The sequence below is a fragment of the Histomonas meleagridis genome, assembly GCF_020186115.1.
Source record: "Histomonas meleagridis strain 2922-C6/04-10x chromosome Unknown contig_9, whole genome shotgun sequence".
NCBI classification, from domain to species: Eukaryota; Parabasalia; order Tritrichomonadida; family Dientamoebidae; genus Histomonas; species Histomonas meleagridis.
In genome coordinates this window covers 707,065-734,246 of record NW_027150923.1, presented here as the reverse complement: position 1 = coordinate 734,246, position 27,182 = coordinate 707,065, and the positions used below count along the sequence as shown (strand labels likewise).

At 27.7% G+C, this 27,182-nt stretch overlaps 8 protein-coding genes across 8 annotated transcripts; 3 read left to right on the top strand and 5 right to left on the bottom strand.

Annotated features, from left to right (window-relative positions):
• Positions 1-81: 81 nt before the first annotated feature.
• On the bottom strand, positions 82-1,638 carry GO595_009444 (CAMK family protein kinase; the record flags this gene model as incomplete). Its single annotated transcript, XM_067923130.1, has 2 exons — positions 82-969; positions 1,027-1,638. The coding sequence occupies 2 exons, from the start codon at positions 1,636-1,638 to the stop codon at positions 82-84; spliced, it is 1,500 nt and encodes a 499-aa protein (XP_067770446.1).
• A 136-nt stretch (positions 1,639-1,774) lies between these two features.
• GO595_009443 (uncharacterized protein) lies at positions 1,775-2,377 on the top strand (the record flags this gene model as incomplete). Its single annotated transcript, XM_067923129.1, has 1 exon — positions 1,775-2,377. The coding sequence occupies one exon, from the start codon at positions 1,775-1,777 to the stop codon at positions 2,375-2,377; it is 603 nt and encodes a 200-aa protein (XP_067770445.1).
• A 6,832-nt stretch (positions 2,378-9,209) lies between these two features.
• GO595_009442 (pre-mRNA-splicing factor CWC22-like) lies at positions 9,210-10,949 on the bottom strand (the record flags this gene model as incomplete). Its single annotated transcript, XM_067923128.1, has 1 exon — positions 9,210-10,949. The coding sequence occupies one exon, from the start codon at positions 10,947-10,949 to the stop codon at positions 9,210-9,212; it is 1,740 nt and encodes a 579-aa protein (XP_067770444.1).
• A 181-nt stretch (positions 10,950-11,130) lies between these two features.
• GO595_009441 (condensin-2 complex subunit H2) lies at positions 11,131-12,687 on the top strand (the record flags this gene model as incomplete). Its single annotated transcript, XM_067923127.1, has 1 exon — positions 11,131-12,687. The coding sequence occupies one exon, from the start codon at positions 11,131-11,133 to the stop codon at positions 12,685-12,687; it is 1,557 nt and encodes a 518-aa protein (XP_067770443.1).
• A 113-nt stretch (positions 12,688-12,800) lies between these two features.
• On the bottom strand, positions 12,801-13,082 carry GO595_009440 (uncharacterized protein; the record flags this gene model as incomplete). Its single annotated transcript, XM_067923126.1, has 1 exon — positions 12,801-13,082. One exon carries the CDS (start codon positions 13,080-13,082, stop codon positions 12,801-12,803), a length of 282 nt encoding a protein of 93 aa, XP_067770442.1.
• Positions 13,083-14,178: 1,096 nt separating this feature from the next.
• GO595_009439 (Myb-like DNA-binding domain containing protein) lies at positions 14,179-15,099 on the bottom strand (the record flags this gene model as incomplete). Its single annotated transcript, XM_067923125.1, has 1 exon — positions 14,179-15,099. One exon carries the CDS (start codon positions 15,097-15,099, stop codon positions 14,179-14,181), a length of 921 nt encoding a protein of 306 aa, XP_067770441.1.
• A 1,398-nt stretch (positions 15,100-16,497) lies between these two features.
• On the bottom strand, positions 16,498-17,874 carry GO595_009438 (uncharacterized protein; the record flags this gene model as incomplete). Its single annotated transcript, XM_067923124.1, has 1 exon — positions 16,498-17,874. One exon carries the CDS (start codon positions 17,872-17,874, stop codon positions 16,498-16,500), a length of 1,377 nt encoding a protein of 458 aa, XP_067770440.1.
• An 8,404-nt stretch (positions 17,875-26,278) lies between these two features.
• On the top strand, positions 26,279-26,872 carry GO595_009437 (uncharacterized protein; the record flags this gene model as incomplete). Its single annotated transcript, XM_067923122.1, has 1 exon — positions 26,279-26,872. The coding sequence occupies one exon, from the start codon at positions 26,279-26,281 to the stop codon at positions 26,870-26,872; it is 594 nt and encodes a 197-aa protein (XP_067770439.1).
• Between the last annotated feature and the right edge of the window lie 310 nt (positions 26,873-27,182).

Below are 27,182 nucleotides of genomic sequence, written 5' to 3'. Positions count from 1 at the left end.
GTATAATGACACCTTATTTGGTGTACCCCAAAATTTTTCGATAATGAAAAATGAATAATTTGATCGTACCATAGTTTATTTTCAATTACAATACCAATAGCTCATATTCATTTGATTGATAATTTCATCTGCACAATGACAAATATGCGAGAAAAATTCGCTGGGACCGTTAAGGAGCTGAATTTGAATTGTCACTTTTTCCTCATCAATCATATCCAAACAAGAAATGAGAATATACGTTTGTTCCCTCCGAGCAAGTATGACAAAATCGTCGGAATGAAACCATTGCATTTCAAGTTGCCTCATTAACCTTTGCATAGCTAAAAGTGCATATACTCGAGACATATTCGCAATAATGTTAAACTTTTGAATGTCTTCTGTTAACCGAGGCTCTTCTGTAAATGCCCATTCAACACGATGAGCTACAGAAGTCGATAAATCTGCTGATTGAACTGATCCTTGAAAAGAATCATTATACAAACCTGAATACGAATTCATGCCATCAAAAGCATAAACATCGTCATTTCCTATCTGAGGGTTAAATGTATTACTCATTGACTTGCTCCAATCAATTTGCTCCAGAGAAAGTTTAGCTGTGAGCATATAGTAGAAAACCTTTGCCATCGAGTGTTGATTTGACGTTATATCGGTGAATAGTTCTTGATCATTAGTGTATCCAATCTTATGAAGCACATCAAGAACTTCAGCGGTAACCGTCGATGGGTCTATCGGCTCCAAAAGTGACGGGATCGGTAACGGTGTCGGGATAACGTACTCCGATGGGAGGTTGATTCTAAAGAATGGATGCATCTTCATAGCAGGAATGGTAAGTCGTTTTGTTGGATCTAGAACTAAGATCCTCGAAATGAAGTTTTTGGCGGGTTCTGAAAAGTTCGGCATCTGATATACGCCTCTTTTAACTTTGGTAAGAAGACCTCTTATAGTCTTATCATCAAATGGAAGATAACCCTATGTGTTAGATTCATGTAAACAAGCACCGTAAATACAGTGCTTGAAAAAACATACTGCTAATAATGCATATAAAATTACACCACAACTCCAAACGTCAGCCATTCTGCCATCATAAGGATGACCTCCAATGACCTCTGGAGCTGCATAATGTGGTGATCCGCATGATGTTTCTGCGATATTGTATTTTACAAATCTGGCAAAACCGAAATCAGCAATTTTAATGTTTAGGTTCTCATCCAAAAGGATGTTTTCTAGTTTTAAATCTCGATGACAAATGCCAAGCGAATGAAGGTATTCTAACCCATAAATAATTTGTCTGAAGAATTTCATTGCCATACTTTCATCCAACGATTTGTGTTCAACTAAGAAGTTAAACAACTCACCTTTAGCTGCATATTCAACAACAATATAAAGGTGTCGAGGAGATTCTAATACATCGATAAGTTTTAATAAATGTGGGTGATCTGCAAGATGCATCAAAGCAATTTCTCTCTGTACTTTCACTTGTAAATTTGGCTTTGAAGCAAATATTTCCTTGTTAATGATTTTGATTGCGACTTTTTGTTTTGTTTCAACATTAATTGCAAGTCTAACCTGCCCACTTTGACCTTGGCCCAATTTCCCAATTAATGCATAAGGGCCAAGCGATGGTCCACTTCCCTCCATTGCAAATCGAATGACTCAAGTCGTAAAATCTTGGTCATTGGAATGGCATTCAAAAAGTTGCACGACCAAAAAAAATAGGTTTTTAAACGGTCGATTCTTCATGGCACTTTTCGTAAGCAGGCGGTTATCTCAAATCATGGCCGAACAGCTTCCTTTGCCAATTCTAGCGCCTTTCATCCAAAAATATGATACAAAATCTCATACACTTAGCGTTTCTATTCCAAATGAAATTAACGAAAGATTAAAAAATCCAGAATTTACAACAAATCAATTTCCAGATTACGTTCCAGCTAAAGTAAATCTTCATTTAATACCTACAAGCAGCGTTGAAAGTGGTAAGGAAATTACAATTGATGATTTAATTAAAAAACAATTTGATAATCAAAGTTGGCAAAATCAAGTACAGAAAGCAATGGCTGAAAGTGGATTAATACAAGACAAGACGAAGTGGGTTGATGAACAAATAACAACAGTTAATCCATTTATATATCATGATGATTTATTCACTGTCCGTGTTGATAATTTGCCAGATGGAGTAGATAAATACAAGCTAGAAGAATTTTTGAAAGAAAATGGCTGTAATTATTTTGTTCGTGTTATTGTTCCTCGTGATGAAGTTGGATTTAAAAGATTTGGATTTGTCAAGTTTGATCGTCTCAGATACGCAATTATTTTTATGGAAAAGTATCAGCACACCAGATTTGGTGAAATGCTTTTAAGTATTGGTTTGATTGCATGAATAAAAATTTAGAAACTCGAGAAAAAATTTAACCGTTGAATAACCGTAATAACCGTGTGTAACGGTCAAATGATGTTTGTAAATTGGATTAAAACCCATTTATTCACTACAATTATCATAGGAATCAATATAGTTGTTTCAATAGTTCTAAATTTTGTTTCTATTAAACAAAAGTTTTTACAAAAAATTTTAAATTTATTTGGAGATTCAGATCTTGGATTATTATCTTTTTCATTGGTGTTAATGTTGCTTCTTAGTGGAATAGAAGCTTCTGTTGGTTCCATTAAATTTGGTATTTGGATGATATGGACATATTTATTTTTATTTGTTTTCAGATTAATCATTGGTTACAATGCGCATGGTCCTTCATTTGTTGTATTTTCTTCATTTTTAACATTTTTGTGCATTCACAAGCCATATTTATATTTGAAATTTTTTCAAATTAATTTTACCGATACATATCTTTATGTTATTGCCCTTGTTCAATACACTTTCTATTTCAAAACATTTTGGTTAGATTTATGCGTGTCTCTTCTCTCTAATTTAATTTTGCATGTTTTAATCAAATTAATAGGAAAACTAAAATCATTATGTAAACCACGAGAAGATAACTTCACTCCAATAGAGGACTTGCCTTGCGTAGAAGCACAACAATAGTTTTCTTTAAAATTTGTAAATGTTTGTTGATTAATTAATTTTTTTAAATTTTTACAAATTCGTAATTTGAATAAATTGATTAAATTTCTTCCCATTCTTTGTCTTTATTTGAGGGTGTTTGCTCTAAATTTGTTTGTAGATTTTTTTGAAATTCCAAATCCATTATGTAAAATAACTTTGCTTGTAAATATCATTTCACGTTTATAGAATTCCTAAGTTAATCGGAAGAAATCGAGGTCACGGGCTGAATTTTAGTTCAATCTAATCAATTAACCACTTCATTTTTTAGGATGAAAGTTGCTGTTATTGGAGCTACTGGTTGTCAAAATGCTTGAAGAGTCAGTATCAAGAGGTAGTGGTACATTACCCATATGCAGGAATCATCCTAAAGTATTACCTAAAAAAAGTTCTCATTTATCATTTTTGATTTACAAAAAAAAAAAATTGATGAAGTATTAAAAAAGTTGAAATCGTTAATCATGCATAATGTCCACCAAAAGTTTCAACACTTATAACCAAAGATGAGAGAAATAAGAATTCCCATGTTTTCCACTAATTCGTTGGTGCTACTGCAAAACTTCTCTTGTAATTGAGCAAATGGATATTCCAGGAACTGATTTATCTCCATCAATGGAAATTTATCCAGGTGAAAAACAAGGAAATTTTGATTTAAGTGGTGACAAATAGAATGCTTCATAATAACGCATTCAAATGAAATCTAATTTCGTTTGTATCAAAAAAATAAAATAATAAAAAAATAATAAAAATAAAAATAAAAAAGCATACAAAGAACTGGAAATAAAACCGGTGATATTCATATTTTATTGACTTTATTTATTCCATTTCTTTAAAAAACAATTATTTATTAAATCTTCGAAATATATAATTAATAAAATATAGTTTTTTGTGGATATTATTAGAGAATTAATATCATAGATATTATTACCCATTCGGAATCCAATATTTTTCTGATTTATCTTAGATTATTTTTTTTGTACAAATCTCTCAACTTTATAAAGTTTTATGAAATCACTATAACTAGTTAATGCTTTGAGATTTAGAATATGAACAGTATTTTAATTTGTCAGTAAAATAATTGGATTATTTAATAAATATATATTTTTCAAATGATTTAATTTTTTGATTAGCTAATTTTTTTTTTTTTAAATAATATTGTTGAAAGCAAATGCTTTTGTGAGGGAAGGGTTGGTTGAAATTTTATATTTTTATTGCACACACAAATTGTTATAACAATTGGTAAATTTAGAAATCATTTTTACCTTGACCCAATTCTTTGAAACATAAAAAGAGAACTTTAAAAAGGTTTATGAGTAGAATATTAGCCATAATATTTTTAAAAAATGTATTTAAAGAACCGAGAAGTTGTAATTCAAGAAAATTATTTTTCACGTAACAATTCATTAGATGAATTTAACCATTTGTTTTCTATTTCTGGGATCAGACTCATTTCAATCTCCTCTGTTCCAAATAACAAAACAATCTAACCATATTTTATTTAATTTAGACAAATCAAAATTTAAAAATTTTTATAAAAATATAATTCAATACTCTTTAATTCCGAAATCTTTATCAATCAACTCGTTTTACACACAGTTTATAAGTAGCACTGCATTAGAGTTCAGTGCTGGATTGAAATGTAAATCGGCAACAGGTTTGAAAAGAAATCAACAGGTTTATAATAATGTTTGTATTCGCTTTGATAGCTGCGTGTTTAATAAATGCGTATCAAGTGAATGTGGAGGAGCTATTAAAGCTTCTGATTCAAACATAACAATCCACAATTGTATTTTCACGAACTGTTCATCTCTCTACGGTGGATCTATTTATAGCAAGTTTTCACAACCTTTTTCTCTTGAGTACTCTTCGATCACTGGGAGTTTTGCTGAAAGATTTGGGGCAATATTTTCAGGATCACCAAAAGAAACATCATATACTTCAAGTATTTCTTATACAAACTTGACTTATTGTGAAGCCAAAACTTACATTGCTGGCGTGCGTTTCGAGTTCACAGTACCAATAATGAAATTTGTTATAATCAAAAATACTTATGCTCCTAATTTTGGTGCAATTTGGGACTGGTCTGAAAAACCTGCCTTAGCACAATATCATCACTGTCAATTTTATAATAATACGTCTGGCTCTGAAGGATCAGCAATTACTTTCTTTCACTGGATGAACAGATCACATGTTGAAGATTGCTTCTTCTCAGGTTCCAATGGTAAATCACCAAGTTATATCTATGTTTATAGCTCAGAGTGCTTCATAGAAATCAAAAATTGTGTTTTTGATAAACCTCAGAATGAGTCCATCGGCGAACGATACGGAGGAAATACAATTTTGCAAAAAAATAATACATTTAGATAATTTTTTATCTGCATTTAATTCAAATTGTGACAGGAAATTAATTTTTTTTATATATGTAAACTTTTTAGAAAAGGAATTTATATATAAATCATTTCTAGAATCTCTAGATTTGAGAATTTAATAATTTAACTATTTCTGTATGACCTCCTCTCGATGCTAACATAAGTGCCGTTTTAAATAATTTAAATAATTTCCAAATATTATTTTGAAATATAAAATTATTAAAACAAATAAATATCTTTAGCATTAATATCAATTCCTTTTTGTTCAAGAAGTAATTTAACTATTTCTGTATAACCTTTTACAGATGCCAAAATAAGTGCTGTATTAAATAATTTAAATAATTTCCAAATATTATTTTGAAATATAAAATTATTAAAATAAATTTTATCTTTAGCATTAATATCAATTCCTTTTTGTTCAAGAAGTATTTTAAGTATTTCTATTTGACCATTTGAAGATGCATAAATAAGTGGTGTATAAAATAATTTAAATAATTTCCAAATATTATTTTGAAATCCCAAATTATTAAAATAAATATCAAATAAAACAAATAAATATTTTTAGCATTAATATCAATTCCTTCTTGTTCAAGAAGTAATTTAACTATTTCTGTATAACCTATTTCAGATGCTATAATAAGTGCTGTATAAAATAATTTAAATAATTTCCAAATATTATTTTGAAATAATAAATTATTAAAACAAATATTAAATAAAACAAATAAATATCTTTAGCATTAATATCAATTCCTTTTTGTTCAAGAAGTAATTTAACTATTTCTGTATAACCATTTGAAGATGCTATAATAAGTGCTGTTTTAAATAATTTAAATAATTTCCAAATATTATTTTGAAATCCCAAATTATTAAAATAAATGTCAAATAAAACAAATAAATATTTTTAGCATTAATATTAATTCCTTTTTGTTCAAGAAGTAATTTAACTATTTCTATGTAACCAAATTGAGATACTAATATAAGTGTTGTATCAAATAATTTAAATATTTTCCAAATATTATTTTTAAACATAAAATTATTAAAATAAATATTAAATAAATCAAATAAATATCTTTAGCATTAATGTCAATTCCTTCTTGCGCAAGAAGTAACTTAACCATTTCAAAATATCTATTTGAAACTGCTATAATAAGTGGTGTTTTAAATAATTTAAATAATTTCCAAATATTATTTTTAAATTGTAAATTATTGAAATATATATTAAATAAAACGAATTAACATCTTTAACATTAATATCAATTTTTTCTTGTTCAAGAAGTAATTTAACCATTTCGATGTGATTTTTTTCAGTTTCATAATATAATAATGATTTAAATAATGAGAATAATTACCTAATACATATTTAAAATATCAATTTATTGTAATAAACATAAAATAAACAGAAACAATGTTTTTATTATTAATGTTTTCTTCTTTTTTAAGAAGTATTTTAAATATTTCAGTTTGATCATTGCGTTATGCCAATAAAAGTGCGGTATCAAATATAACAATTAAATTCCAAATTTCTGATTAAAACCCAAAAAATTTTAATATCAATTTTTTATAATACATACGAATATCTTTTAGTTTAAAGTTAATTCCTTCTTGTTCTATAAGAAATTGAACAATTCCTATATAACCTTTTATAGTTGCTATCATTAATGATGTTCTAAATAATTTAATAAAATTCCAAATATTATTTTAAAATATCAAAACATTAAAACATATTTTAATACAAACAAATTAATATTTTTAGCATTAATATCAATCCCTTCTTGTTTAATAATATATTTAACAAGTTCAATATTTCCTGATTCTGATGCAAAAACTAAAATGTTTTTCGGAATTTGATTATGATCAAGAAAATATTCGACAAGATATAAATTACCTGTTTTCGCTGATACATTAATTATATATTCATCGAATTTGATTTCTTCTTCTAAAAATGAAAGAATTTCATAATTACCAATGTTAATGCAATGATAAATTTGTTCTTGGAATTTAATATCAGTCAATGTTTGTGTGTTACTTATATAATATCCAAAGTTTTTAAATGGAATTTTATTTGTAATTACATATGTTAATAAATGTTGTTGATTGTTTTTATCTAATTTTTCGATTTTGTTTTCATAAATATATTTAAAGATGTCATTTCGATGAAATTTAATTGCTATTTCATAAACATCGTCAAATGTCGAATGATTTTGTTCACATAAATAAATAATTTCAAGATTTCCACCTGCAATTGCATATTTACCTGTGTTTTCAACTTTTGCATTATTCATTAATAAATATTTAAAACATTGAATTGCTCCAAAAAATGCTGCAAAATCAATTAATGTGACATTTTCTTTGTTAATAAATGAATATCTTTCATAAAGTGATGGTTTAATGATTTGATTAAAATCGAAATCTTCTTGTGTTGATATTTCTTGAAGTTTCTCTATATCATCATTTCGAATGATTTTTGATATTTCATTCGGATTAACTCCTTCTTTAACTAATTGCTTATGAAGTTCCCAATCATTCTTTGATAATTTTTCATAATTATTTTTAAATTCTTCATTAAATGAATCTTTAGAATCGTTTTTCTTGTTTTCTTCTTCAGTTTTATAATGAGCAAAATAATTTGTATTAAAGTTTTTGGTAATATTTATATTAATTAATTCTTTTTCAATCATTTTTTCAATGATATAATATGTCTCTTGTGTATTAAATTGTGATATATAATTAGTAAAAATTTCAACAATTTTTGGATTGTTGTGAAGAATTGCTTCTTCTTTAGTTTGAATTTCTTGTAAATGATTGAAATATGTTTGGATTGATTCTCTTTGAGATGAAAATGCTGAATAAACTAAAACAATTATACAATAATTAAATGTAAAAGGAAAATCTTTATCAAATAAATTCATTGTTTTTGCAACAGAAATCTCAAAGTTTTTTTCTGTAAGATTAAATATGATCTGTTCTAAAGAAATCAGTTTTTGCATATGTACAGATTGGTTATTAATTGATGTATTATTTACTTTATTTTCTGATTCAAGGGTCCGTGTGCTTTCAGTCTTCATAATGAAACGATTTTGATTCGAAATGAACGATTCATATTTCCCTGAAAAATACTTTTTGAAAGGTTTTGAGCAGTTTACATATGTCAAATGATGATTTTGATTTTATTTTTCTTCAAAACAAAATCAAATGCAATATCAACAAAATTACAGAGAACACATCTAACTGAAAAAGACAAAAACATCCTAATGTATAAAAAATCTCAAGATAAAATTTCTTCAAATTCCACAAAAACATCTGGAATAATGGCAACCAAGGCCAATTTAATACCTACCATAGTAATTCTTGGTACACTTTTTCTCTCTTTGTTTGTTTTTGGCGGGTTTGTTATAATGTATTGTCGAAGACTAAAGGAAGTTGAGAAAGAAAGAGATGAAAACGCAAAGTCAGATAACCCAATACTCATGAGTTTAGTAGCATAAGCGATTATTTTTGTAATAATAAAATTATTTATCATGAAGTTAGTTAAGTTATTTAAATCTCAAAGGTAAAAATCAACTTGGCTCAATATCTCCAAATACGACAATTGTTTGTTACTATTCTTTTCTACTTGGACATACATTTCAAGAATGATTTGATATTGAAGATAAACCCAAAGCATCAATAAAATGTTTCCTATACCTCCGAAACATACATTTTATATCAAAACATTTTTATATATATATAATAAAAAATATTCCAAATATCATCACATGAATTATATTTAAATCTTTATTCATAACTCCTCAATGATGTCTATGATGGTGTCTATGACGATGTCTTCTTCTTCCCTCGTCGACTTCTATTTCTTCATAGAACTCATCGACGTTTTCCATTTTATTGTCATTATCATTATCATCAACAACTTGAACTTCGTCCACTGTTTCAACGTTTTGTTTCCTTAACAGCGCGAGTTCTTCTTCGCGTTTCCTGTTAACTTCTTCGGTCATTCTCATCACTTCTTTATTCACTTTCTCGAGCAGAAACTCCAATTTAATTTGCGTGAAGAACATGACGACAAATTCCGCGTGCTCAAGTGTATCAGTAAGGAATATTCCGCTTGTCCATTGCGCAACGTTATCATTATTGAGTTTCTTTAAAAGTCCCGCGTATGAAAGGTTCTTTGCAAGTTCTTCCATTAGGAATCGAATGAAAACACGTTGCGCAGAATTAGTTTCATCTTCAGTAAGTCGAACAATACTTAATACTTTCCATGAAATCGCATCTTGCGACAAAAGATATGCATATAAGTTTGCAAGATTAGTAATTCGATGCATGGAATATGTATGGCATTGTGTATAACTCGTGTAAAATCCTTTCTCGACAATGGAAACGTTGTTGTCACTTACACTGCAAAGATAATGAATCATCGTGCCAAGATTTCGATTAAACGTTTTTTCCATACCAACATAGTTAATACACGTGTTAACTATGATGTTGTCAAACCCTGGATTCTCCTGTTGAAGTTTAATGATAGTATGCGCTGCTTCTGCAGATGTCGCTGATGATACAATATGTAAATATACTTGACGCTGATACTCTTTTTCTTCTTTCATTCGTTTATTGGCTTCAACGGCTTGCTCTGTACTCTTTAAAGAGGCAGAATCAAGAGATATATTTGATTGTTCATTTTCCCCAGATTCTTCTTCTTCCTCATCAGGAAGGATCTCTTGGAGAAAGGCTTTGTATTCAGCGCGTATTTCGTCGAAAACTTCAAGTTTATGTGGTTGAATATAATTTTCGGTAATATCTTCTTCTGGAACATCTTCAAAACTAAGACTATCATGGGTAATGATGTCACCTTCAAGGATGTCGTACTTTTTGGGGATACGGAAGTATTGAATTCGAGTGCCATCTTTTGTATAAAAACACCATTTGTTTTGACGCCATTTAGTTAGACGCTCAATGTGACTGGCAAATTCGTCATCTTCTGAATACTTAAGAACTGTTTGAAAAATAAGTGAAAGGCTGGATGTATCGTCATCATATAAAAGTGGAGCTACATTCCAAAGAAGCTTAATAACAATAAGTAAATAACGACGGCCTTCATTAAGAAGAGTGATTATAAGCTCGTTAATGAGGGTTGATGTGATTAATTGTTGACGATAACATTCACCAAGAAAAATAGTAGCTTTTTGTATTTCATTGGTTTTGTGGTTTTTCATACCTTGGTTAAAACGATAAAGTGAATATATAAGAGTATTTCGTCCAACTTCACCAATTTTTGAATTTATGATTGCAAGAATAGTTGCACATAATTGAGCATTATCTCTAGAACCTGCACTCATGTTAAAACATTCCCTGGAAAAAACGGCCCAAGTCCAAGTTAAATATGAACGAAAAAGGTCAATAATTACATCATTAAGATTTTCTGCATTTGCATTTTCGAATGCTGTTTTTATCCTCCCTACGTATTTGTTCCATCTAGCAATATTTTTTTCAATAGATGGATCTGTAATAACTGGATTTGGTTCTGTGTTTTCCATTTTTAATTTGGAAAAGGAAGTAAACGGGCTATTATTTTGAATGTGTTTGTTTGGATGCAAGAAATGTGAAATGAATTTTTTTTTGAATGGCATTTTTGAAAACGATTAAATCGAATTCAAAATATTGATTTTTTGAACGTTTTAAATCCTATGCCGTTTATTATTTTAAGCAGGTTTTCTCATGTCTATCTCCAGTCAAGAAGATCATTCTCAAGTTCTTGATACAGAAAAGCTCCAAGAAATTCTTAGACCAATCCGTGAGCTATCTGCCGTTTGGGATATTCCACTTTCTGATTATCTAGATTCTTATCTTGAAAATATTGCAAATATTGAAATTGGAGATGATTACAATCCAGATATTCTCAATTTTTCTCAAGCTGGACTTTTTCTCCAAGGTACAACAAATATTTTCGCTAAAAAAGTTAAACATTTATATGATTTAGCAGTATCAAGAATGGCATCTGAAAACGCTGATCCAGATGATAAAGACAAGAAAAAAAGAAAGAGGAAGTTTGTTGATTGGGTTGTTGATGATAAATTAATTCCAATTGATGATCCAGATGTATGTGAATCAACCCAACTTATTGAAGATAGACCACGCCTTGAAATCACAACAATGCCAAAAATGCCATTTTGTTTATTACATTCCTTAGATTCAAATACGAATGATGATAAATTATCTTCATTTCGAGTGAACACAATTCCAGATGAAAAGTACTCTGTCATTTTACTTGATCCATCCATCAATTTTGGTGATGAAGATCCTGTGAATTTTTCTGATATTAATAGTGATGAAGAAATTCCAAACCCACCACCAATTATAAATCCTGAGGAAGAAGAACAACAAGAAAATCCAATTGAACAAAAAGAAGAAAAAGAAAAAGAATCAGAAGAAGGAGAGTCAGAAGCTGAATTTGTTCAACCAGCTATTCCTAGTACTGATGATGAAGAAGACACAAAAGAAACGCCATCAGTCGAACAAATCAAGAGTCTTGATCCCGATTCATCAATTCCAAGTCTATTGAAACCGTTTAAGAAGCTAAACGTTCGCCATCTTCCTAATTCGTTTGAAAATGTGGAAATTCGATCAAAGAATTCATTAAGACATCCATTCCATAGTGATATATTTGAAGAACTCTTTACATATCTCAAACAATTTCGTCATCTTACTGAGATACAAAAGAAGAAACATGAAGTCACATTAAATGTCCCCGAAGAAAGTGGACGAGATCAAGTTCTTAATGACATAGATGTTTACATGGAAGATGATTACCAAATTGATGCACCACCAGATGATGATGATTTTAACGAAAATTCATCTCAAACATTTTCAACAATTCCAGGTCGAAATCAAACGTACTTAGAGCTATGTATTAACGCAATCCAAAAGATGATCCAAATGGGTAAACAAGAAGTAGTTACAAGTCAAGTTGCTGCGACACTTAGTGAATGGGAAAGTAAGTTAACACCAGTTTTAGAGAATGAGAAAAAGCGAAAACCATTTCGAATGGATGAAGTTTCGCAGTGGATCAAGGATATGCTCGAGGCACATGACGGACAAATTACATTTAAACAATTGACGGCGGACTTGGAACAACATGAAGTGTCGCGAATATTCTTGTCGACATTGATAATGGCAAATAAATTGGAACTGAGGATAGATAACACTGGATGCAGTCCATCAGATTATAAAATATTTCTACTTGAGAAAGGAAAAGGAATTATAAATAATCAATAAAGAGTAACAAAAATTGTTTGAATTAAAAAAGATTTTTTTTTAAAGGAAATAATCGATTATCGATCTTTTATTTCATGCGTTATAATTACAAGTTATGTCTTTGGATATGAAATTTATTCGATGTTGTTCTGCTTTGAAAGACGATTAACTTCGCTTTGCAAAATGTCAAGTCTTGAATCGAGCATTCCGACTGTTTGAGTAAGAATTTGGATTTGCGATAACATCTTTTGAAGCATATTCTCTATTCTGGTTTGGGATGGGAGTGTGCCTTTTGGTAATACTTTGTTGTCAGAATTAGAATCTGAGAATGAAAAACTTTCATCAATATCTGACACATAGCTATTGTAACTTGTTGTGTTTAATGCTTGGTCGTTTTGTTCTTTTACTGAATTCATTTATGAGTTATTTGAAATTACAATTTCAAAAATATTATAAACGTACATAAGGAAAGTGAAAAATTTTTTCTTCTTTTGTGGCTTATATCCTTTTCATATTCGTTTTATACATATGATAATTAAACATTATTGTACAATTACAAGCTTAGTTATATTCGAAAATTAATGTTATTATTAAAACATGATAATTACTTAACTTGTTTAGTATCCGTTACCATAGAATTCAGTTCCGAGCATTCCCTGGAACCGAAAATTCTTCCAGAGCAGTTTAAGTTCTTTTGGAATTTTTTCTTCGACTTCGAATTCGAGTTAATTGCATCTTTTTGAAGGCATGGATGGCATTTGCATTGGACTGCATATGGTCGGATCTTGGTTACGGGTGTGGATCGGAATTTTTTGAAAGTTCAATGGAGACTTCTCACATTCCAATCTGGCGTGTTAATCCTTTTTCAACTAATTGTTCCATTGCCTTCCGTGTGTCAACCATTGAAATGAGACGAGTTTAATTTTTCTTGATTCATTTTGATAATAATTCTTGTGGGCTATATTCAAAACCAAGTGGCTAATGAGCAAAGAATAAGTCAAGGTAATCACGTTGAATATCTTGAAGTGATTCGTGGATACTTGATTCAACGTTGCAGAACACTTAATCATGATGTATCCACTATAACTTAGATGTAACCCAAAGTTCTTCACGTGTTAGCAAATCCTGTGTCAATAACATATTTGATACACTACCGATTGGTGCTTCATTTTGATAAGAAAATGCGCAATAGGTATGGAGATAGCCTGCCTTGGTCTTATTTGACTGTGTTTTCAACCAAACCTGATTCAGATACACTTCATGTTCCAAACCCAACTTTTGAAATTTCATGTTTCAAACAAAGTGAACTAAATCGATTTCGCTCACAAAGAATTCAATGGATTATTGAAAATATTTGAATTCATTCAATTAATAAACAAAAAGTTGCTGTGATGTTTTGTGTATCTGATCGTTTTTAATTTGGCGTATTTTCAAATCACCCTAAACACTTGTTGAATCGTTTAAAAGAATTCGTTGAATATTTTTATTTATCAGAATTTATCGAGAACACAGTCAATTTGTTCTTTGATTATTTAATTGTTGAATATGAATTTTTGAATCTGGACCAGCATTATAAAAAGTTGGATGTCTTATTGGAACCAAAATTGGTAAATTAATACCTCCATTTGGCAAGAAATATGGATTACTTAATATAGTATTTGTTAGACTTGGTAAAAGTGGCTTCAAGCCGATATTTTCTGGAAAGTGTTGTTGAAGAACTGGAATTTGTTGATTCGGAAACGTATGGAAAGAAGGATGTGAATTAAGCATCTTAATTGGATCTTGAATGAATGCTTCAGGTGTTTCATTTTTTTCTTCCTGTTTAACGTCATGACTACAACAAACAAATGTTTTCTTCTTTTTCTTCATTTGCATATATTTATATCTACATTGAACATCACTTCTTCCAACCATTTCTTTTGAGATTGTTGACCAAGAATGTGATCCATATTTTCTTACTAAAGTAAGTAATTTTTCCTCTTCTTCTGTAGACCAAACTGTTTTCATTAAACGTGGATTTAATGCTCTTGTCCATCTTTGAGAACATTGTGAACGCGTTCTTCCGAACCCTACAAACTCTGCAATTCTTTTCCATTTCCCTAAACCAAAAATATGAATTGCAGCAAGCAATCGAAAATCTTCTGGTAGCGACCAATTTCTTGTATTTCGATTTGTAATTTGTTGCTCTTCTTCTTTCTTTGGATATTCTTGACTTTTGATAATATTAAGGATTGCTTGAAGCTTATTTACAGGTGCTGTTGAACCAATGGAATCTTGACATATTTTCGCTGCGTCATTGTAGTTTATCATGTGATATATATATTGACGTACTGCATTTTTTGCAATGTCTGTTTGTTCACGTGATTTATTTTCACTTAATTGGTCTACCCATAAGTAAGCAATTGACAACAAAGGAAACATTTCAGAATTCATTTGGAAATATGACGGATCAGTACATTTCTAAGAATTCTATAGTTTTATTTTTTTATTAAATATATCGACCGATATAATCAAAATTAAGTTATTTTATTAATGTATTGAATATCCCAGCTTTGGTATAAATTTGTTTAATTTTTGTATGATGACTAAAAATGACGCAATGAATTTTTCAACTGAATTTAACATAAAATGAATTATCATTGAATATTCAAAGAGATGATTGCAATCGAGTTTGTCTTTTCTACTAAAAATTGAAAGAGAAACATCTTCAAATGCATTTAAATTTCTGATAAAAACTCTTGAAATAAAAGTAACGATCTTTTTATGCTTTCAAAGCCAAAGAGGATTGAATAATGATTTACAACTTAAATAAAAATGTCGTTTTTGATGGTTATTTGATTTGAAGGGAAAACATTAATTTTTGAAAGATTACTTCATGTGATTACATCTAAAATTTATATGACTGAAACCCAAAGTATTTTTTATTTGGTAATTTTAATTAATTATTTTTTCTTTAATAAAACATATATAAATACAGCGTAATACTGTATACCTAATTAATATATACATTTAATTTGCTTTTGAAAATTTATGAGTTATCTTTTTTTATTGATCACTTTAAAAGTTGTTATATCAAATACAATTTTACCCTGTTTCTTTATAATTAGATAATGTATATATAAAATCAAATACAATTTTACCCTGTTTCTTTATAATTAGATAATGTATATATAAAATCAAATACAATTTTACCCTGTTTCTTTATAATTAGATAATGTATATATAAAATCAAATACAATTTTACTCTGTTTCTTTATAATTAGATAATGTATATATAAAATCAAATACAATTTTACTCTGTTTCTTTATAATTAGATAATGTATATATAAAATCAAATACAATTTTACCCTGTTTCTTTATAATTAGATACATGTATATATAAAATCAAATACAATTTTACTCTGTTTCTTTATAATTAGATACATGTATATATAAAATCAAATACAATTTTACTCTGTTTCTTTATAATTAGATAATGTATATATAAAATCAAATACAATTTTACCCTGTTTCTTTATAATTAGATAATGTATATATAAAATCAAATACAATTTTACTCTGTTTCTTTATAATTAGATAATGTATATATAAAATCAAATACAATTTTACTCTGTTTCTTTATAATTAGATACATGTATATATAAAATCAAATACAATTTTACTCTGTTTCTTTATAATTAGATAATGTATATATAAAATCAAATACAATTTTACCCTGTTTCTTTATAATTAGATAATGTATATATAAAATCAAATACAATTTTACTCTGTTTCTTTATAATTAGATAATGTATATAAAATCAAATTTATATCAAACATAATATATTTATTTATTCTGGTAATATTCTACCAACAATCAAGAAATTTATTCTAATATCGTGTTCCTTGATTGTGAACACCCACAGCGTTTCCACAGTTTTCATGGAATTTGGGCAAAACGAAAACGCGAAATTGTATTTCTTTCCGCTCGATATCAGCGCGTGGGGCACCAAACATTTTATCGGACAATTTTTATCTTTCGTCACTTGATTCCAATCGACTTCGTAAGGAATCGCAGTCGGGTTAATGATGTCGAAGTTCTTTAAGACTTTTTCGTTGATTCTTTTTGATATTATTTCGAAGACTTGAACATTGTCCGGCAACTTATCTTTGTACAAAGGACTTCTTCGGTTCGCAGTTAAGTAATCGCTCATTTGCACATTGAAATGACACAAAGGGCGCTTCGATATCCCCGAAAGATTTAGAAGAGGAGGCTTCATAACAGAGAGAAACGGAATTTGGCATTTATACGTAGCACTGAAGTCGTCGGCTTCAATCGGTGAAAAACGGACTTTAAACGTAAGCGTTTGTCCGCTGTTTATGGATCCGCAATTGGGAGTTATCGAAAATGGGTTTTCGTTGTTGTTTGTCGACGTGAAACTTTCGAAGATCCATTTGTAGTCAAGTCGGATTTGCGAAGTATTCGTAAGTTTGACGTCATAGACACGAGACTGGTACATCATAGTCGGCGAAAATGTGATTTCGCGAGTGTCAATTTGGTAACGAATCAAATCGGATATTGCATTAACATATAAAAATATGTCTTTCGGTTTAGCATTTATTATGCGGTAATTAGGTTCTGGTGCAATTTCATATGAACTTACTTGTGCATTAGGTTCATTTTGTTTTGATATTGAATTATTATTATTATTTGCTTGTGTTAATGAATTGTTGTTATTCAGATTTTCGGCTGGTTTGGGTAATGATGAGCTTAAATTTGACTTTAATGATGACCTTCTTTCGAATTGTTTTGAGATTGATGAATTTGATTCATTTTGTCTTCGAGTTAATTTTCGTGACTCATTTTGTTTTAATGATGATCTTCTAGTAGTATTGTTTTGTTTTGGTTTAATCTGTTTTTTAGGTGTTTCAATAATTGGTTGTTCAACTTGATTTTCATTTTCTTTGTTTTCTTCTTTAATTATATCCTTAAAAACTCTTTGCTTACACGTGTCATCCCAATCAGGAGGATTTGGATCAATAAATTCTATTTTCGTACATTGTAAAGGAATTTTTAATGAATTGATTTTGATCGGCTTTTCGGTGAAGAACGTTAACACAATTTCTTTGGATTGATTTGAATGGAGGTGACCAATCTTCGGTGAAAAAGTTAAGTTGTGGTGGTTACCCCATTCAAAACGGAAGCTATTGTTTGATGTATTTTTCATTAAGAATTTAATTTGATCAGGTCGACCTACGACATTATTTTTGAACATTATATCATTACTTTCTTCGTTATTTATAGTTTCGAATATTATATCATCTAAGAATCCTTCACCGAAAAATTGTAAATTTAAATCATATTTTGGATTTTCGATAAGAGAAATATTTATATCGAAATTTGATTTTTGTGGTTTTTTAGGGTTATAAATTACGCAAAAATTCAATTTTTTATTTGGTGCTATTATTATATTTTCAAAGAATTTATGTTCATCTTTAATATGAAAATCGATTGAAGGTTTTGAAGTAATTTTTAATGTTGCAGCTAAACAAGAATCATTTTTTAATGTAATAATTTTCGTTCTTTTCGAGTTTAGTGTAACTCTACCGAAATTAATTTGATAAATATTATTTTTCGGCTTTTCTAAAATCGAAATTATTTTTATTGAAGGTAATGTACCAATTCCTTCGACACAAAACTTTAAACATTTTGTATCATTTTGTGTTCCACCTTTAACATTAGCCTCGAAATATCCTATAAATGAATCACAATTTTTTGGATTAAAACTTAATTTTATAATTTTCTCTTCGTTTGGAGGAATTGTTAATGACTTTTCATTAATATCAAAAGGAAATGTTGGAATTCCAGCTTTATTTTTAGGTTTTATATTTAGATCAATATTAATTGGTATTGGTAAAGGATTTTTTAAGTACACGTCAATAGTTTTTGTAGTGTTTAATAAAATAGGAGAAAAATGAAATGTGTTTTCATCTTCGAGAAAAGCATTTATATCTTTTTTGTTTATATCAGAACGTACACACAAATATTGGTTTTTAAATATTTGTTCATAATCAGAATTAGAAATTCCAGGAATAAAAGAAGAGCCACTAAGTTTATAATGAATTTCATTTAAGTTTGGATCAATATTAGGGATTTTTAATATGAGAAAAGTTTCATAAACTTTTAATAAAGTCGAATTAAATTCAACATTAAATGTAACAATAGAATTCGGTAAAATTGTACCTGAACTTGGATTAATTTTAAATGGCCCTGATTGTATAGCAATATTATTAACTTTATTTTTTAATATTTTACTACGTATTGGTGAACTTGATCGATTATTAATACTATTAGTTTGTAAAGATGATTTACGATTAAACTTTTTATTATTATTAGCATTTAATAAATCTTCTGGATTCGGATGAAGTTCAAAATTAAATGGAAACTCGCCAATATTTTTAAGAGTAAAAGTTTTAATTGTTGGCGTATTTATAGGTACAGATGTAAATGTTATACCATCGTTTGGATCAAGTTCAAATTCGGAATAATAAGTTTTAACATTTACAGGGATAACAAATTCTTTAGTAAATGATATTATTGAAGAATCAGTAATTATTAAATTAAAAAGATTTTTATTTTCAACATTAATTTTAATTGGACATGAAAATGTTATATTTATATTAATACCTTTTTCTCCAGGTTCAATTACACCTGTTGGACGATCAATTTTAAAATATTGATTTAAAGTTTTTATTAAAAATTCAAATTTATAATTCGCACTAAATTTACTTCGATTTTTTATTGTTAATGTTAAAGATTTCTTTTCGGATGGAATAATTTGACCGAAATTTAAAAGTTTCATTCCACGAGGATAAATTATTTCGAAATGTGTATCAACAAATTCACCTTGTACATTTATAGGAAATGTCAAAAATGAATGTGATTTATTTTCATCGAAAACTTCTATTTGAAAGTTTTTCTTAAAATTAATAATTTTTTGTGATGAAAAATTTACTTTTATAATATTAGTTGAATTTGGTTGAATGATTTCTTGTGTTGATGAAAATGTTAACATTGGTATTAAATGATTAAAATGCTTTAAAACACAAACTAAAGGAACTTTACATTTGTTAATTAAACTCATATCAATAGATTTCTCTTGTTTAACGACACATTTTTCGAAATCTAAAAGCTGTGGATTAATTTCAATTTGTGGAATTATTCCTTCAGCTATTAATGGTATAAAAATTGGCTCAGGATTATCTTTAATAAATATTATTAAATTTGTTTGTATAATTTCAGGTTTTATAGGATAAACACTTACATTTAAAGAAATCGTTTTTTGAGGTTTTAAATTATGTGAAGAAGGTTCAACATTAAAAAGTTTCGGATTATTATTTGTTAAATATGTTGAAATCTCACAATTATAATGTGAATGATTAAAAAGTTTTAATTGGAAATTATATGGAGAATTACGTATAGGTTTTGATCCTAATATTAATAAAGGACCAAAATAAAACGAATTTTTATTTTCGACATAAGAAAATCTCGTTTTCGATGTATACCGTTTTACTACTTTATTAAACATATTATGAATTGATCGATCTATATCAGGATATTCACAATAACCTATTAAAGGCAATTTAAAAATTGCGGATTTACAAGTAGTAACACCGAAATAAAAATATTCTTTAATAGTTCCTATAGTTTTAGGCTTAAAATAAACTTTAATTTCTTTTTCGGAATTTGGATTAATTTTCCAACGCGGAGTAAATTTTGTTAAATCAATTTCTTCAAGAAAAGGAAATTGTGATAATAATATTTCCGTTTTATTTTTCCTTCGTCTATTTCTTCGATTTCTTGATGATGAAGTTGAAGGACGTCGATGATTATCTTCTTCAACTTGTATATCATTTAATACGTCATCAGAAACAATTTTAAAATAATTTGTTTTTCGATCAACTTTTAAACGTTTTGGGATTTCATATTCAATGATTTCATCTTTTCTTGGAGGTATTAAAGAATTAAAAATAATTTCTTTCATTTGTTTAATATTAGGAATAAAAGTTATAATTTCTTTTTCGAAATCTTCAATTGTTCCTGAGATTAAAATAGTGTTTTTAGAATAATAACATAAATTATTTAATTCTTCATCATTAATTTCTATTTCTCTTTGTAATATATAAAAGTTTTGAGCTTCATTACTAATTTTTTGATATAATGAACCAAGTAAAAACTCAAACTTTAAAATAGATAATGAAATTTTATCAACTGGAACTCCGGATTTTGTTTTAATTTTTTTCTTTTCGATAATATTTGTTTCTGTTTTTGATTTATTTGGACTTCTACTTCGTGTTTTATGTCTTCTATGTAATCTTCGTGAAGAAGTTTTAATTTGTTCTTGTTCATTAATTTGTTTTTGTATTTCACTTATAGTTTTATCACGAATTTCTTTTCTTTGTAAATCTGTTTTTTCTTTTTCTTCTTGATCTTGTAATTCATATTGTTCTTCATCCATTTGCATTAAGTAATTTCGTAGTTCTGTTTGTTTAATTTGTTGATTTTCTTTTTCGATTTTCTCTAAGTTTATTTCTCTTTCACGAATTTCTTCTTCATTAGGTTTTATACATACAAAGTAAACATAATGATTATCAAGTGATTGAATGATATAATTTAAAGTTATTTCCCATGATAATAACTTTTGATGTGTAAATACAGTAAAAGGTTTTTTATTTATTTCTTCGAAAATATTCTTTTGTTTAATGTAATGACTTAAAAATTGTTCCAAATTTTCTTCATCTTCTTTAAATACATCTAATCCATCAATAACAAAACCTTTTTGATATTTATCATTATCAATTACTTCAATTAATTTATTAACATATAATTCTTCATTATTTTCTTCAGTATTTAATAAATCATTCCAAACTTCAGTTAAATTTATAATTGGAATTTCTAAATAATTCGAAATGATTTTCGAAACTGTAGTTTTTCCACTTTTAGAAACTCCATGTACAATAATACAAATAGATAAATTTTTATTAATTGTCTCTAAAAATTCAGTTGAATTTTCGATTTTCGCTTGTGTTAATGAAGGAAGGTTTTTTTGTTTTAACATTTCATTTATTGATTTTAAAAAATCAAATTGAATTGAAAACAATTCAATTGGAAACATTGTGTCATTAATAATTTTAACATTTATAGGATTCGGTTCTGTAAAAGGTAAAGAATTTGGAAATTCTAAAATTGAAGGTTCGAATTTTACATTAATTTTAATTCCATTACCTTTTATATATATAGGAAATGAATTTGGTTGAAATTTTATATTTAATATTAACTTTTGTTCATAAGTTTTTTCTTCTTTAGGAAAGAATTTAATTTCAATGTTTTGATATGATTGTGATTCGATTTGACCTATTTGTGGTGTTATTAGAAAATTATTTTTAAAATCTTTTTTCGTTTCGTTGATTTCATATTCGATAGCATTAGAATTCATGTTTTGTATTTGAAATGATATAATCGAATATTGTCCGATAATTACATTCGAAAAATTAAATGTATTTTGTGTAAGTGAAATTGTTGGAATATTAATTTTTCCAATAAATTTTATGTTCACAGAAAACAAATTCCTAAAAACAATTGGAATCATAAAATTAATTTCTTTATTACTTTCAAGTTCTTCATTCACATTAATATATACTTTAAAAATTATTTCTTCATTAGGTTTAAGTTTGTTAAATTCAATTGGCTCGATTATTAATATTTGATCTAATGAATTACAATTTAATTTACCTGAAATACAAAAATTTGATTTATTTATCAAAGTAAATGTCTTTAAAAAATTTTCTCCATATGTAATTTCACCAAGATCTAATAAATAAGTTGACAATGAAAATAAATTTTGTTGAATTAATTTTGTCGATTTCCTCTTTTTTGGTGTTTGTGGACAAGTTTTTTGTTGAGTTAAAAAAGTTCTAATTTTATTTAATTCTGTTTTGTTTTGGTTTTCATAATTTTCAATTTCGTTTTCATTAATTCGTGGAATAGATAATTCGATTTGTTCAAAAGAAGCATTTAAATGAATTTCAAATAACATTTCATGGAATTCACCAAAATGGATTATAAAAGTTTCGAAATATTCCATTGGAAAACCAGGAATTATTGAAATTTTAACAGATATAGTTTCAAATTCTCCAATTTCACCTTCTGAAGGAAAAAAATTAATTTCATCAAATTTACAACTTTGTGGAACGTTAATTTTAAACGTATCCTTATTTTGAGTTTTATTACGAATTTTAAATGTTTTTGTAATTCTTTGACTATAATTCACATAACCGAAATCAAAATTAGAAGGTTCAACATCAAAATCGAAATTTACAGCTTCACCTATTAATTCAAATATATAATCAGGTCCACCTTGTACATGACAAATAGCTTTCGATGTATATTTATAACTTTTTTCTTGTTCTTTTAATAAAGGATTAAATGTAAAATGTACATTTTCTATTCCATCTTTTTCCATATTTCCACGAATTGGATAAATTTCAAATATACCGCTATCTTCTTCATTATTTTTAATGATTTCCCAATTCCAAGTTGTAGGTAAAAGGCCATTTTTCATTTTTATTTCAATTGATTTTTCAGTATTAATTTGAATTATTCCAAAATTAATTGTTTTCATTGAAAATTCGATATTCGGAAATACGAAAATCGCTTTTATAGGTAATTTAAACTTTATCGAATGATTTCCATGCATTATATATAAATAATTTTCAATTGTTTCCGAGTTAAAATCTGTTTTAATTTTAGGATCAAATGTTATAGTTAATTCATATGGTATATTTGGCTTAAGTATAAACTTTGTTTCTGATAAAGAAAATGGACTTTTAATAAAAGAATTACATTCAACATCCATTTCATTTAAGTTTGTGATTGAAAATGTTTTCGTTTGTATTGGAAGTAATTCTTTTGATGGAGAAATAGTATCGATATGAAATTTATCAAGTTCATTTTCTTTTATATAATCATGAATATGTTCGAATATTATTTCTTTTTCGGAAAATATAATTTTCGGATGAACAAAAATTGCTTGAATTTGTGGAGTAGAAATAACTTTTCTATTTTCTTTTATTGTTGAGTTACATTGAAATCCAATTAATAAATTTGTTTCTTCTTTACAATCAATATTAATTTCAAATATTTTTTCTTCGTTAGGTAAAATATCAATTTTATTTGGTATTATTGAGAAATGAAATGATTCTAATGAACAATTTAATATTTTCGGCTTTTGATATGAATATAAAATTGAACACGTTTTACGTCCTAAATTTTTAATTTTAAATTCCTTTTTAAATATATGTTCTGTTAAAATATTTCCTAAATTTAATATATCTTTTGGTAATGTAGTAGTTATAGGTACTCCAGTTCCTATAGCTTTAATTGGTATATTAACAACATTATTATGTTTAACTATCATTATTAAATTCCCTATAAAAGTCGTTGCTTCATCTAAATTTGCACTAATTTTGATTTCGATTGTTTCATTTGGTTGAATTATACCAATTTCAGGGAAAACTTTAAATACTTTTAACTTGGATTCAATTGATAATTCATAATTTGCAATAATTGGCGAATTATTATAAATTTTAATTTCTTTGGTAAAATCATTTAAAACTTCGATTTTACCAAAGTGAATATTTAAAGGTGATATTTCTAAAACTGGACCTGAAGATTCACCAATTAACACAAAAGGAATTATTACATCGGTTCCAAATAATTTTATTCCCGATTTGATTCTAAAAGAACCTACTAAACAAGTAGTTAATGAAATATTTAATTCAAATTTACTTAAAGGTTCTATTCGACCTCTAATTTGTTCACAATAAATTTTACCAAAAAGACTATTCTCAAAATCAGGTGGAACAAATTCGAAATTTGCTGTTAAATCTAAATCATTAATAATTGTTAAAATATGTTTTGTTTCATGTCCTATGAAAACTTTTCCGACATTAATTTCAGCTTGTTCGAAATGAATTTTTGGAGTTACAATTGTAGCAGTTAAAGAAATTGTTTTTAATTTATTTCCAACTTTATTAATATTAAAATATAATTCAATATTAACATTTTTTTCATCTGATGGAATAAATTCGATTTCTATTTCTTGTTGTCCATTTTGTTCAATAAAACCAGCGATTGGATGAATATTAAATTCTTTCCGATTAAACATTCCATTATCTGAAGTTTTAAAGAAAAAATCAAATGGAATTTTCGATAAATTTGTTATGAAAAATGATTTCTTTAAAAATGTTCCACATGAAACAGAACCGAAATCAATTGAATTCACCGAAATATTAAATGTTGGTCCTAATACTCTTCCATATAATGTAATTGTTGGATGATTATCAATTGCATTTTTAATTTTATATGTAAAAGTCTCATTAAATTGTCGAACTTGATTAGCTATAAATGTAATTCGTATTGGAATTGATTGTGAAATCGGTAAAATTCCACATTCAGGTTCAAAGTTAAATTCGAGTCCATTTATAAATCGATGTTCAAGTTGAAATGAGACAGGAACATTACCTGAATTCTCTAATAATACTTCATATTCAAGTACACTTTCTAATGCTACATGTCCAACATTTATTGATGAAAAATTAAAATGACATGATGGTGGTATTCCATTTCCTTTTAATGTAACTTCAAGTTCTTGTATAAAACCATTACAACTTAAATAACATTTTGATTCATATGATTTATTTTCTGTCGGAGTAAATGAAATAACAATTTGTTCTGAACTATTAGGCCAGATTTCTCCTTCTATTGAATCAATTTCAAAATTAGGTGATGAATATAAAAATCCATCACGATTTTGGAGTGAATTTTCACTGTATGGTTGTTGTAATAGTTTTGCTATTTCTTTTGATGAAAGCTTATGAAATGAATATTTTACTTGTTGAGAACTATCATTAAAAATTTGAATAACATGCCGACTAGTAGTTGTAATAAATGTATTTGGAAATAATATTGTGGAATTTTGAAGCCGGAGTGGGAATATGGATTTCATTGCATTAATAAACGGCCGAAAAATACGTTACAAAATGTTAATGAACAAAATGGAGACTTAATGTTGATTTTAAACTTAAATATTAAAAAAAAGAAGTACAAAAAATTTATTTTATTGATGTTGCTTAAGTTTCCTTTCTTTTGTTTTTGTTCCTAAATAATAAAAAACACCAAAAAGTGTAAACATTAAACCTGCACCAAAAACAACTGGTCCTTTGTTAGAAACATGATTATGAAGTATAACACAAATAGCAAAAATCAAATATGAAACAAATCCAAATACAATTGCACCTTTGAAACTCGTGAGAAAATCAATAATTTTCTTACGCCTTTGGTCGTAAGTTTTCTTTGTATAAGATGGGCTTCTAGATTCTCGGATTGAAGGAGTTTGACTTCCACTTTGCATGAAGAATTTAGCAGCCGTTAATTTTCGAGTTGCACCAAATTTTCTGTTTTTATGTAAAAGTGCTACTTTTTTTTCTAATTCAACCGTTCGCGACATTTTAATAAATTTACTAACGGTTATTGCAATTGAATCTGTGTCATAAAACGGTTTTTGCCATCCGATGTTTGGTCTCGTTTTTCTTTCTTTATTCGGATTATCAGCTAGCGCAGATTCGGATGACCATGAACAAACTATAGCCGAAAGGTACTTACTTGAATATAATAATTTAAAAACACAAGGACAAAAATATCAAGCAATCATTTGGGCTTTAACAGAATTAGCTACTATAATTGATTCTGCAGCAACACGCTACGAGATTGAATACGAGATTGGGTCACATCTTCATACTGTTTTAAATTCAGTTGATGCACGTGATCGTGAAATGAAAAAAGAATTTCAACAATTACAAAGTGAAGCAGACAAACTTAAAGGAGATATTGATAAGTTGGTAAATGAAACTCGTGTTGAGCTTCAAACATCAATGAAACAAGTCAGGAAAGAAATTATTGGTTCTCTTCGTGAAATTGTTTCTAAATCACTTGATCAAAATAGAGAAGTATCTGAAAAGGTTCAGAAGAAGGTTGTAAAATCAGTAGGACAATACAAGAAGACAACCACAACACAAGCTATATCATATTTTGTAGGATTCCAAATATTATTATTCCTATGCATTTACTTCTATAGCAAATATATACAACAAATTCGTCTAAACTAATTTCCATTTTTTTTAATCATAAAATTTTTTCTTGAATAAAAACATTGTGAGTTGTTGTAAACGTAAAGGCGTTAAACCGTAATTTCAACAGAATTTTGAATTCGAGCCGCAAACCAACGATAGATAATTAAACGGTCTCAATTCTACCCACGGATTCTTTTCCCTTTGACGCAGAACGACTCCAATCTCTCGAAAGTGTCGAAGAGAAAAAAGATTTCATCAAGTTATGCTTAAGATCTTTTGTTAATATTCCCAATCAAAAATTAGCAAGTATCAATGAAACCAAAAAATCCGCGATTAAAGAATTTTC